Source organism: Haemaphysalis longicornis, unplaced genomic scaffold, assembly GCF_048455015.1.
Source record: "Haemaphysalis longicornis isolate Haplotype H1 unplaced genomic scaffold, Haemaphysalis longicornis Haplotype H1 scaffold_9, whole genome shotgun sequence".
Classification (NCBI taxonomy): Eukaryota; Metazoa; Arthropoda; class Arachnida; order Ixodida; family Ixodidae; genus Haemaphysalis; species Haemaphysalis longicornis.
The window spans coordinates 56724145-56737963 of NW_027526460.1; the positions used below are offsets into that span (position 1 = coordinate 56724145).

Consider the following 13819-nt stretch of genomic DNA (forward strand, 5'->3'; position numbering starts at 1 on the left):
AGCCATAAATACACATTTAGGTACACAATACTTGATTACGAAAGAAGAACTTCGAAAGTTCTAGTCCCTACACAGATTTTTTTTTTTCGCGCACACCGCGGCGGGAGAAGATAAGAACTTGAAAGTTCCACTCAATGTATACTTATTTCTTGGGCTCAACTCGAGACAGGAATGTTCTTTAGACATTAAAAAAATTCGTTTCAGTTCAGAGACACAATAATTGGGAATCTATACGTTAAAAGAAAGCACGCACACGTATGCTTCAAGCCCTGCCTTTCGGGCGAGTTAACGCAAACTCTGAAAGAAAGCGTTGACCCGCCCATTAACCTGCATACACTTCCGAGAAATCATGTTCACACCAACAAAATGCAGCCATAAAAAACTGTTGCAACACAATGACCGCACTGTAGACACTCATTGCTGGATTATATCTACGTACAAAAACAATGCCCAACCATGTGCACGTCGTAGAACACCGAACACAAATCGAACGCACCCGTCTTTTCTTTTAATGGCGCGTGAATTAACAGTCTGCTTACCGGGGGTGGGAGGAAAGGCGGGGGGGAGAAGACACCCAGAAAAAAAAAAGAAGCTTTCCTGTATTTTAAGCCGCAGATATCGGCCACGTTGTTACAAGCTACCCTCTAACTCGCGTCTGGGCAGCGCCTCTTATCTCATCCTGTCCGATACGGCATGACCATTCTAACTTCAGAACTATGGAACACCAAACCCATTCGCGATAAGATGACAAGGCGCGGACGCGCAGTTTAGATTGAACAGCAAAGCCGGCAATGCTACTTGGTTTTATTTATTTTTTAATGAGCGAAACGCTTGCAATGGCGGCTGCAGACAACGCATGTATTTCGGTTTGGCCTTCCACTGCTTCATGTGAAAATCGACTTGCATTGAACACCGCGGAGTTACGTCAGATTTTTCGGAGCTCTGAAGAGTTGAGCTTGCCTTCTTTGTGAGCAGGTGCGTCGTGATGACATTGGATGGATTGAGGAGAGTCACCGGAGGAAACGTCCAATGAAGTCGCAAACCATCCTCGACTTGGGGCCCAAACCTAGACTCATACCTGCTGCACGAAACAACAAAAAATACCTTGATAAGTATACTGAATCGACGTTCCAGCAGTTACTAAGGCAATCATCAAAAAGCGGCAATGCCACCACAAATTGATCTTGCGAGCAAGTGTGTGCGTGCCAAAGACGCGTTTACTTCTACTAAAACTTTGCGTACCTGCACAGCTGGGATACATTTGCACATTAGTTTCCACTCCAAGACGAGTGACATGTCTCATTAACTTCACGTTACATGCGCGAATTATTTTGAAAACAGAAGAGTGCAATCAGTCGGCTTTTAAGTAATTCACTATAACTTGTACAAAGCTAATTTGCTTACCTGTCGTCTTTGGAGAAGGCGAGAAACTTGGTCGAACTGTACCGCCCTGTGTTGCTGCACCACAGAGCTGCGCAGGAGTGGTAACAATCCTTCCTCCGCTGCCCCATATTTAGAATACATTCGAATGTATTTTATAATGCAGCGAAACTTTCCGCCCGTGGAAGCGTTCAGGCAACCCGCGCAACCCTTCGCACGCCGGCTCGCTCACGCACGTACCGAACTGGCCCGCCGTGCGCGCCGAGAGAAAGAAAAAAAAAATATTGGCGCCGGTGAGCTGTTGCGCATGCGTGAGGAGGCGCGGAAGCGTTGACGCTGTGGAAAGAAAGAAACACTGAGGAAAAGGGAAGGGCCACGCCGCAGCACCGTGCCGCTAGGATCGCCACAATTTCGGAAACCGAAACTAGCCAAAGTCGCCGACCAGTGCCGTGGATGCCGCAGTAGCGCAGGCGGCGCAGGTGTTGCAGTGGTCTGCTCGCTGCCATTCATACATTAGTAGCGCAACAAAATACTTGATTTTAGAAATATATGCTTCGGAATATTGAACTTGCTCGAAATACTCGCGATTAGAACGTACTAGAGTTAGCGTTTAAGCTGTTCGATTCCCAGATTTGCCTGTTTACGACGGTTCTCGGGGTCTCGGTCGTTCCAGGATAAAACCTCCCTCCGCGACATTGAAAAAATGTCCCGGTACGCCAGCCAGTTTGTAAAACAGCTGGGAAGTAAAGAGTTCAGGACCTACCTGTGCAGGTAAGTTTACTACGTGACGCTCCGTTGCACAGAGTGCCCTGTTGCGTGTACTCATACGGTCTGCTTGGTTTCATTTATCCACGTTCTGCTGTGGCGCGCGGGCCCTTCTCCGTTTCGTCGCCTGACCTTGCAGTACTGTGAGTTTCCGAACCTTTCACATAGTGTTGTTTGAAGGGTAATTGCTAAAAACGAAAGTGTAAACGCCTCTGATTTTTTTTCTGCCTCTCTTGCAGCACTTTTGGGGACCTGGTATGTAACGCTGCACTGCGCACCTCTGCGCGTTTGTATTCTGTGTTTGCTCATTACTACGTTCACGCCCACCCTTTCTTTTCAAGTTGCCAACTGGGGAATTCCTCTGGCTGCCTTAGCAGACATCAAGAAGGACCCGAGTATTATCAGCGGCAAAATGACCGCAGGTGAGAGCAGATGCCTGGAATTCGCAACCAATGCGTGCACTGTATGGAAATTTTCAGCAACTTAGTGGCACAAATCTCTAGACACTAACCCACAGCCGTAGACCATTCGCACATCCCAATTGTGCGCACGACTAGTGCACCTGCGTGCTCTGTTGTGTGCTGCAGCTGGTCACCCTTTTCTTGGTAGCACAACAGTAAGTTTTGTCATTTTTCCATCAGCCACGTTACAGCACCGGCAGTCGGGCTAGGTGTTTTACAAAAACCTTAGTATTTCGCATGTTGGGGGCGAGGAGCAGCAGTTTAGGAATATCAAGCGGAAGCTTGCGTTTCAGTGTGTCCCAACGACAAGCAATTGGTGAAAGTGTCATTACACTGGTGTTGCACCACAGACCATGCAGCGAGATCATTCTGTCCAGTACAGTCACTCAGGGTAGGCTCAGGTTTGCATGCACACTCCGTAATATTGTGCTGTTTATCCTTATCCTTATCAAGTGTGCTGTTCACTCTTCGTGAAGCTGTACAAGGTTTTCTCGCGAAGTGGTGATCAGTGGCTGAAAACAGCCTTGAAGAAAAAATTGACTCAAGCGTCAACCTACACCGCTCGTAATCTGTTCGTGCTATTCTATTAAGGGGCCGTGAAGACAAAATGCAAGTTTGTTTTATTCGAAAGGTTAGGCGTTTTGTAGTGCCCCCAGCACTTGTACGGCAGCAAACGATGCTTTATTCACCGAGTAATTACGCAATTAAAGCCAAAATTTCAATTCTTCCGCTATACTGTGTTTCGTGACGTCAGCAATGACTTATCCAGGGAAGGCGCTTGAAACAAATGTTAAGTATGCTGACTAAGGCTCCAGCGGACAACAAAACGTCTTTCGCTGCTTTGTTTACCATCCGTCCTCTAGATGGCGCCACCACGCTGCTGGGGGCTACTGTCTACACTCGCATTGTTTTTGACCGGATTTGCACCTGGCTTATTTTTGTTACTGTTGACAGTGATCGTGTTGTGAAACAATGGGTATGCTCGACGAACAGGGTCACGTAAGACAATGTCACTTATGCCATTTGGCCAGTGAAAATTTAAAGCGCAACAAATTTAGACACAAGACGAATGACACAGGGACCAGCGCTTCCCTGTTTAGCGCTTGTCCCTGTGTCATTCGTCTTGTGTCTAAATTTGTTGCGCTTTAAATTTTCACTATGGAGTACCAACTAGCTCGAACCCTCACGTTGTTAAATTGGCCAGTGTCATGCGAGACAACCCCAAAGAGCCGGACTGCTGTGCAGCTACGACTAGCATAGTGCACGCAGTATGCACTGGTGCTTCTCTGTTTCTGTGTGTGTTAGCAACTTCCATTGTTTCACCCCACCACTCTTACTGCTATAAAAAGAATATGCATTAAGATTAAGTGCAAATAGCTCCTTCTGCAAGCCTAACTTGCATTTGCCGGCCTGAGCTAATTGCACAGCTGCCCATAATAAATCACAGGTTCTAGTGCGAGAAATCAGCTAGTGGGTCACATGTCCGTTCTCTTTCTCTGCAATTATATAGTTTATCTGAGTGAAGTTTGCGTTAAAAGTTGTGTCAGTGTTTTTCTAATGTGGCAATGTTTCGAATGAACCAATGAACCAAACTCGCCTTTGGTCTCCTTGGCCCCTTTAAGATTATGAAGGCGTATTTACTAGATCAGCTGCCAGGTTTATGACAGGCGTGGGTGGGGTTTGGTGCAGGTCTACGGACACCAATGCCGCTTGTCTCTCTTGTTCTTTGCAGCCCTGTGCATTTACTCCCTGCTGTTCATGAGATTCGCTATCAAGGTGCAACCACGAAACCTCCTCCTTTTCGCCTGCCATTTCACCAATGAAGCTGCTCAAATTACGCAAGGCTGCAGGCTTATCCAGTACGAGTAAGTTGCACATGATACCCAGCTTCATCTTGTTGTGCACATCCAGCAGGCGTATAGTGTAGCACTAACGTGTAAGTGAGAAAAAGCAATTTCTTCATAGATTGGGGTACGAGTGTGCAGCTGTTCACTGTAGTTGTCACGTAATTAAAGCAGTGAGCTAGAAAACGTGACAGCCATAATATGTGTTGTCTTCCTTAACTGAGAAACTGCAAAGCACATTTTCAATGCCTGCCACCCTTAATTAAATCCAGGGTTAATCACAAGACAGTCATTTGGCAGTCAGTACAGTTCTTTACACAAAGAAACATGTGGTAAATGTTTTCTTGTTAATGGTATTGATGCATTGCCTTGTGGTTTCTTGCAGGTACTTATCCAGCCCACAGTCGTAGGCACATCTACTTAGTGTAGCCCTCCAGTTCGTCCCAGCAGCAATAAGGACACCACGCAAGAACAAAGGCAACCCCAGAGGCGGAACTGATATTGATAGAGAAATAAAGCAACTTTAATCATTCCCTTATGTCCCAAGAATGAGGGGAGGAGGACGGTATGGGCGGATTGGGATGACAGTTGGGGGGTGGCAGTGAAAGGGGGTGGTCACTTGACGCATAGGAATCCCCGCACGTCTGTGACGAAGGTCTCGAAGGCGTCCCTGAAGCGCAGCCGGTTTGCCCGTTCGGGCGTCAGGGGCTGCGCGCGAGTCAGGGTCTCCAGGCACTGGGCGAGACGCTGGCGAACGGTGGCATCCTGCTGGCTGGCCACCAGCGCCTGCCCCAGCTGGGCAAAGCTCTCCTGTTGGGAGGGTGGGTGATCAGTTTACGCGACGCTTCCCCCACTCCGCACTACAATAGGGGCGCTCCATTACCTGGAAGCAGCAGAGCAGGGCGAAGAGGGCGCCCCCCGTGACGAGGGTGAGCTCGGCGTCCAGGGGCTGCAGCAGCACCATCTCGAGCAGCAGCCGCAGGAAGGGCTCCAGGGCCTGGCCCATGGGGGCCGCCTGCAGCTCCCGCCGGTGAACCTCCAGGGCCAGCACCGACACCACGTCCAGGCACAGGCCCGACACGTCCGACGAGTAGCTGCAGTACAGGGTGCACGCGGGGTTAGCCAGTCTCCCTCCCTCCCTCGTATGCCCTCGCTCACCTGGTGAGCCCCACCCGGATGGAGCCCAGCAGGGCTTGAAGCAGGCCCTCGGGCAGCTGGCACACCCGGTCGGGGTGCAGCTCCCCCAGCAGGGCCACCAGCTTGAAGTACTGCAGGCACAGCGAGGGCAGCTGCACAGAAGGGGCACGCACCCCTCGTTGCAAAACCTTGGCAGACAAGGAGGCGGCTAACTGACATGGGCCCGAGTCCTCGGCCTTGTAGGCGGTGAAACATACTCCACCAATTGGCATCACTTAGGGCGCTCTTTATGATAAAAGTGCACTCTGGAAGAAAGAATTCACTGCCGCAAGCAGACATTTCAACACTGACACCTTAATGGACACTTTCACACACGTGTTTACTAAAACCACTAATTAGAGCAGAAAGTTGGGCACGCTTGTGCACTTATGCAACTTATGCACGTTTCCTGGTGACTAGAACACAGAAGAAGAATGGGGATAGGACCTAGCGCCTGTCCTGTCCGCATTCTTCTTCTCTGTTCTAGTCTTTTTTTGAGCTAGGAAACATGCATGCCTGAACTGCATTTTCCACTGCATAAAAAAGGACAGAACCCGAAAGGCACACTGTATATACACTTCAGTACCATGTTCAGCTACACTGAACAAACGTCTGAATTCATTTTGTTTGGGAAATTCTGCCTTAGAGCAGAGAGAGAGAGAATATTTCCAACAACAAAGAAGTATCCTAACTCCACATGATGTTTGCCTGCTTGTTTGACAACTTATAGTGAAGCACCTGCTCTTGCCAGCACTGCCACGCAAGAGGAGTAGCATGCGACCTTGTTGTAACGGTGAGCGAGAGCTTGCAGCAAGGAATGAACAACACCAAAGACGGGGACAGTTGAAAATTTTCGTTCCCAATTTTAAATAGAAGGCTCGAAAGCATGGCAAAGCTCCCGACAAAGTGCACACCGGTCAACTCGAAGTGCGTCTGATAAAAAGTGCCAATGGCCTTGTTTGTACGACTTATTAGGCAACAGGAGCACGAAGCTCACAGACAGTCGCGCCAATGAACCACGCTGCATTGTTGAACAAAATGGCTGCCCAGCTAAACAAGGAGCCCTACCTTGCGTGACAAGCACATCTTTTATGAAAACTAGTTTGCTTTTGAACGATAAAGAGGTTATGTCACACCAAGCAAGCAATTCCAGCACATACAGGTGCTTTCAAACAGCTTGTTTTCCAAGGACAGTCAATCGTTTTTGAAATCTAAAGCTAGATGAAAACGCATGATTAATTGGCGAATACACGAATGAACGCTGACCAAATAAGTGTAAAGTTCCACTTGAGCGCCTACACAGCGGTTTGTGCTCCCTCGTCCTGCTGTCAAGCTACGCTGCCGTGGCAAAAAGCATTCGGAGAGGGGCACATCTCCCCCAGCCCGACACGGCTCACTGGGAGAAGCAGACCTGGAGCAGCTGGGCGTTGAGTAGGGGCATGAGCAGCTGCAGGCCCTCGACCACGATGTCCGAGGCCGGCACCCCTGCGGCAGCCGAGTCCCCCTCGCCCCCGGCCCCCCGGTGCAGGGTGGCCGCCACGGGGGGCCCCATGTACAGGAAGTCCTTGGAGAGCAGCTCCGTCAGCAGCTCCAGCAGGTCCCCCAGCTCCTGGCAGTGGCTGTCCTCAGCCGTGGCCTCCGTCGTGAAGCGCCCTGCCAAGGGGCAAAGGGGCACGTGCCTACCTACATATCAGGGGTGCTGAGAGAGAGACAAAGTCCTGGACAAAGAGCTGCATCACTATAAATGCGACGATGAAAACTGGGGGGAAGTAAGGATATTTATTAGGTCTGTGATTAGATACGAACTTTGTTTTTGGGCATGTGTATTCGTAGAGTTTCATAAGATTGTAAAATTCTGTTCCGTGACAGCTGTTGTAGCAAAACTGCTGCGCAGATGCAGCTGATCATGGCATCGGTGAATCGTGCACTGGTCAAGGACTGCAACAAGGCTGGAGTTATCATTCCGTCTGTCCTGCAGCAGAGGTTGCAACCATTTGAAGTTTAGCCACAAAATAAAAAAGGATGGTTTTCCTTGCTTCCGCTTTATGGAGGCTCTTGAAAGGTGATGACGACAGCAGTTATCGAAGAAGAGTCGCAAGTATTCTCTAAGGACCATGGGCATGTGCCGGGTGTGCACATACAGGTATGTGTTTGGGGCCAATCCCCCTCTAGGCATGCCGTGCCTAGTCAATACCCCTTGTGGATTTTGTGTTGCGTGTGGACATTGGTCTGGAGCAGTTATGGATGAAGTTTCCTACCAACTTAAAGCGGGCCATACAACTTGCATAGACTGTTGCTTTGGAAGCGGAGAAGCCTCGGTTCAATCTGGAGAACTCCCAAACCAGCAAAATACCGTACAAACCAGAACATAGGTCGACCCCCTACCTTGAGGTGGGAAAAGTTGATAAAAAAAAATAATTCGGCTGAGAAGCGCACACACAATGTCTATATTTATTTTCGACGCCCGTCCGTCACTGCCACTCACTATGTTTGCTGAAGTCGCTCGTCCTAGTTGTCAGAGTCATCCAAGGATGACTGCTTCTCACTGTCATCTTCAGTGCCATCATGCGCGTTGCTGATGGAGCACTTCCTAAACGCTCGTGCAAGCCTGTCATCGGGCAGCGACTGCCAAGAGGAGGACACCTAGCTTGACACAGTCGGTCACAAGGGATGGTCTTCGCAGCCGGCCCGTAGGTGTCTTTTCGTTGTCGCGAGCTATGCACTCACTGTATGGTTCACAGATGGCCTCCGCTGTAACCAGCAGCGATCGTGAGCAACGTCCCAAACGAAGTCCGCCACTTTGTTCTCCAACTCGGGGTGCACCACTTGACGTCCACGGAACAATCTGTTCCGGGGGTTGCATGCGCACAGCTTAGCTTTCTGGCCCCGCCTGTACCGCACACTTTTCTCCGAAACGCCAAACTGGCGTTGCGCCGCCATATTACCATTCTGCTCGGCGACTCAGTCGCCTTCAGCTTAAATGCAGTGGTGAACTGGCGTCAACTTCCGCCACTTACCTCGGAGCAGACATGCACAGAAATGCACGCACACACACAAGACGAGCAAAAGACGAAAAACTAGAGAAAAGGGAAAAGCAAATAAAGGCCTGATAGAGCGAGAGAGCAGTCCTACACAAAGGGCGATGGCGACGGACTACCAGGACTACGCTCGCTACGCAAATGCGCAAACGCTTCACGCTTGCACGGACGGCAGCTTCCACTTTTTTTGCCAGACAATTTACATTCTGCGAATGACCGCTGAATAAGACGAGGGATGACTTTTGGGCAGGTTTTTTTGGAAAAAAACTCGACCTATATACCGGTTTATACGGTAATGTTGCTCTTCAGATCTGCGCTCGACCGTAAATGCACCGCGATAATCCTGTGCTGTGCCATGGAAAGGTTTCCCTTATCATAAGCTGTTGCCACCTGTCAGCGTAAGAGACATGCACTGATAAGAGACGACGTCTGGTTCAAGTGAAGCAGCAACGACGACGCTGGGCCGCAGCCACCTACCCGCACAGTCCCGTGCAAACTGGCGCACCAGCTCGAGGCAGCAGCGGCAGAGCTGGGCGGCGTCCTCCTGCCCGACGAAGCAGAGCAGGCGGCGGGCGGCGGCCCGGTACAGCTGCAGGGCAGCGGTGGCCAGGGTGGGCTCGGTGCGCAGCACGGGCACCACGGGTGTCAGCCGGCCCAGCAGGGGCAGCAGCAGCGGCTGGATGGTGGCCAGGTTGGTGGGCGTCGCCCCCTCCGCCACCCCGCACAGGCTCTCCAGCAGGTCCAGGGCCTTGGCCCTGCTCACAAGGGGGGGAGAAAGGGGCTCCCGTCGGACTGCTGAACAGTCCCACCAGCTATGCATGTGCGCACAATTATTGCCTAGCGACCATTCTCGCTTTATTGCAAAAATAAAAATGATGATCTGCCCACCACTACAGTCGAGCCCAACTACTATATCGAACCCATTTACTTCGAATTATCCTGTATGTCAAACTATTTCTGGTCACGGTATACTTGCAGTGAGAATATATAGCAAAAATTACTCGAACAAAACTACCAGCAACTCCCGATATATTGAACACCGAATTCGGCAGAAGTGCCTCCTCAAGTTGGCTTTCCCAGCACACACCTAAAAGTGGTTTAGCCCAGTTGTTCACAGGCAGCAGCCGGCTCTTTCACCCTTTCCCCTCGCTCTCCCTATCGTGACTGCACCCAACACCGACTGTACCGGGAAAGTCGTCGACACCCGCCATGCAAGAGATCATCCTGGCCTGCCGACCATGCTTTTCTCGTTCGTTGTGTTTTTTGCATTGCATGCACTTTGAGGGATTTATTCCGAAGCATAGCAGTGGTGGCTAGAGCTAGTGTAACTAAATAAAGGCTCATTTGGCGGCTCTAACTAGCGCGAAGCGGCCAAGCTTGCCTTTCGCCATGAGGCCGGCAATCATAGAGTTGAAAACTGAAGTCGGACGTCCCCACAGCACACAAGATTCCCAAGAGCACCCTCAGCACAATTGGCAGGAAGCTTAGGATTGACCCTTTCAACGTAGGTACTGGGCAGACGTTACTAAACAAACCGCTCAAAACTGCTTCGAATATACCAGCTCATGCTTTCAAAACGACAGTGATGACTTTCAAAATCCTGAGGAGTGCAATGAAGCCGCCGCCGGTGTTCTCAAAGTGTTGAATGAGCTGCCAGAATTTCAGATGCCATTGCTGGATCAACGGTCGGTGAGTTATTGTGTCGCGACCATGGGAGTCTGTAGGACCACGTTGCCCACATCTATATACAGAGTGGAAGTGAAAGCAGCGCAGCGAGGAAAGCAACCATGATCCTTCGTCCACAAAATCTGAGGTGACTGGTGTACTCGCACTAGTCTGGCGCTTCGCAAATGTGAAAGGTTGCAGGCTCAGCTGCTTCGACTCTTTAGACAGAGTGGAGAAGTGTGTAGTGTCGTAGGCAGCGAGGTTGTTCAAGCAAAAGAAGATACAGGTCTATCTCGTGTGGAAGTAAGGCAGCTTCATCAATAAAGTGTTTTTATAAATGGAATGTGCTTTTACGACCGCCAATCATTTAGCATGCATATATCGAATTATGCCCCAATTGAACAGACAGGTGTTTTTTTGCAAGTTCGATATACCCAAGTTTGACTGCAATTACAGTCGAGTCCACTTATGTGCGAATACCGAATAGTAACTTTTGAATCAAATATTGAATCAAACTGGGCCTGCTGCGAAGGAACTACCTGAATAGGCGGCACAACCGCAGTGTCGGAGCTGTTCACTGTCCGCAGCATGTATCTGCACAACAAGCGTCTCCTCAGTGAGGCACTCGGACGTTTCCGAAACATCGGCCCTGACGTCCCATTCATGGAAAGACTGAGGCAGTTGAAGAGGCACCCAGTCAAATTCAAAGCGGCACACACGTGACACAACAACCGAACGCACTAGCGAGCGTGGGGACGATGTCAAGGTGGCAGCTCCGGTTTTGGAAGAGAAAAAAAAAAAAAAAAAAAAAGCTCTCCTTTTTTCTTGCTTTCTTGTAAGCGGCGCAATCGACTTTTCTTCAAAAGGGTGGAATGGATTCGAGGTGCGTCGTGGCTCGCGGCGCATATTGTCAGCCAGTGGCAGCTCACATTTTCGGTGCACACTGTTACCGGATCCAATTGTTACATTCGATATCGCGGCACTGGAGCATTGTAATGGGCAGTTTATTTTACCATAGAATGCATACAAAAATGAACGGTGCCATAGTTGTTCATCATTACAGCAGATATGTTGATAAATGGTATTGTTATAAGTGGACTCGACTGTAGTAGCACAACCTTGCTTGCATGCGAATAAAATGTTTTGGTCTCTGTTTCGTCTTTTTTCTTTCTCAACCCGCTTATAACAATTAGCGGTTATACAGTAAAACCTCGTTACAAGAGACACTCAAGGGACCCAAGAAATGTGTCTCTTGGTGGTGGTTGTTGTTTGCAAGGGGAAAAGGAAAGGAAATTCACTGGGGATATTTTGAGCTCGGCAGGGAGCTCACCTGCATACAACCCAGTGCAGGGGAAGGGAAGTAGAGGGGGAGTGATAGGACAAAGTAGAAAGAGAGAGAGAGAGAGAAAGGTATAAAGAGAGCTGTCAGTCCGGGCACATCAGTCAATTAACCAAGGTCTCTTGTACGCAATGTTGCGAACATGGCGAACATAGCCAACATGGCCAACCAAACCGCTTTCACTCAAATGTCTCTTGTAACAGGGTTTTACTGTAACGGTGGAATTTTTTTTGGCACTTGAATATTGTTATAAGTGGACTAGACGTACTACACTACAGATAAATTTAGACCACCTGGAGATCTTTGACATGTGATAAAAGCACATGGTCTTCGCCGTTTCTGTTCACCGCCCCCATCTGAAATCTAGCCAAACCCATACCCTCCTGCCCAGTAGAATGCCTCTGCCATCATGGTGACAAGCCTTTAGTTCTGGCATCGCACACGGTCTTTGAGGTAGAAGTCAAATGCCCAAGCATTGAACCATAGCACGCCGAGAAGGCACCCAGCAACCACTGCTACGCACGGTGTTACCACAGGTGAAGATAGTGCAACACCGAGAGTTATCAAAAAGCAGTGTTCTGGTTACACGCGCACAAGACCAACAAATTACAGCCCGCCTCTTTAAAAAGAATAGACTTTTTTTTTGTGGTGGTGGTGATGACGATTATGGGTCTCAAGACATGTATGCACAAAATTCTTCATGAAACAAGGCATACATCACATTTTGAGACAGAAAAAAAATCAGAGGCAGAATAAATTTTCGATGACTGTCTTTAACCCTTTGAGGGTCGAATTTTTTCGTCAAATGCGACTCCCCAGGCTCGATTTTTTTTATTGCCGATTTAAATTCTTTGGATGAATCTATTTTTTTTGGGGGTGATCATAAAGTGACAAAAAAATCGTTTGTGTTGTTACATACATGTGGTTTATTCATGAGTAACACAAGAAAAATTCTAAATAAACACGAGAAAGTAACAAGCCAGTACCTTTTGAGTGAATCGAAATCAGATAGACATCAGTTTCATGGGCGCAAAAAGCGTGAAGTGCCTGTAGGACGATATCAAAACCAGCCGCTGCGCCCGCGCGCGCGCGCACAGCCGGATGCGCGAGCAATAGACGGCACACCGCTCATAAAAAAATACAAAAAAAAAAAGGGAGAAAAGAGCCTCATCAGTTTCGCAGGCGCCCTTGGTCTGTGGGCAGGCGCAAGAAGCAAGAGGCGCCCGGTGGGCGTAAGGGGCCTAAGTTGGGCGATACCCAGCGCGCTCCCTCGTTACCGGATGAGCAAGCGATAGCCAGCACACCGCTTAAGTAAATCATAAAAAAACAAAAAGAAGAGACATCGGCGCAAGAAAATAATTTGACGTATTTCCGCAGTGTGGCAGCACATGCCAAGCAAGAGAAGTTGGCGAAAAAGGTGCGCTTTTTAAACATATGAGCGATGACGTACATGTACATTATTGCCAATTTTGAAGGTGTTTGAAGAGGACGTACATGTACGTCCGTGACCCTGAAAGGGTTAAACGCAAAGCATAATTTCAATTTGAAGAATTACTTGGGAGAATTACCTGAGTGCAGTGCTTCTTACACTAATGGCAGCTGTCTTTTTCTTTATTATGCTTATCGGAAGTATGAAAACCAGGCACTCTTGCTAACACATCAGGCATGAAATTATAGTGCGGGTTGGGTGTGGGTGGGAAATAGCACGCGAGAGAAGTCGGTTGGGATATGAAATGCAGGGGAGTGTCACAAACTGCTTTTGAAGAAATGGGTGGCTAGGGAGGAATGAAAATTTAAAGAATTTGAAGGATTTGTTTTTCATTTCAAAACTGAGGGCAAAGAATATGTTCAATTGCAAAGAATATGTTCAACATATAGCAGTGAGAAGGTATTCTCACAGGTCATAGTAAGTACCTACGTAGGCCCCAATGAGAAGTGTGAAAAAAATGTTGCTTTGCAACGGAAAGCTTTGACAGTGTCATTAGCTCTCTTAGGCATACAGTAGAATCTCGATGATATGAATCTTGTGGGACCGCGAAAAATATTTGTATCATACGAAATTCGTATGAACCAACACAGGCCAAAAAATTGAGCACTAAGAAAAGTTTTCATTTATTTTTTTCTTATGTTCGTGTGAAGAAATCAGTGACG

At 48.7% G+C, this 13819-nt stretch overlaps 2 protein-coding genes across 3 annotated transcripts in view; one reads left to right on the plus strand and one right to left on the minus strand.

Annotated features, from left to right (window-relative positions):
• Positions 1–1826: 1826 nt before the first annotated feature.
• On the plus strand, positions 1827–4982 carry Mpc1 (mitochondrial pyruvate carrier). Its single transcript, XM_077683051.1, is given in 5 exon segments — positions 1827–2155; positions 2385–2400; positions 2487–2567; positions 4339–4471; positions 4836–4982. Coding segments are annotated over 5 exon segments (327 nt in total). The 5' UTR covers positions 1827–2083; the 3' UTR covers positions 4861–4982.
• Positions 4947–13819, minus strand: part of LOC144151865 (exportin-4-like) — a 39336-nt gene continuing 30463 nt past the window's right edge. For both annotated transcript variants that reach the window (XM_077683024.1, XM_077683022.1), the window contains 5 exons: positions 9142–9419; positions 7038–7279; positions 5609–5739; positions 5334–5544; positions 4947–5260 (listed from right to left, as the gene is read on the minus strand). In XM_077683024.1, the coding sequence (XP_077539150.1) occupies positions 5066–5260; positions 5334–5544; positions 5609–5739; positions 7038–7279; positions 9142–9419 (1057 nt within the window). In that variant the 3' untranslated portion in view covers positions 4947–5065. The remainder of the gene's footprint in view (positions 5261–5333; positions 5545–5608; positions 5740–7037; positions 7280–9141; positions 9420–13819) is intronic.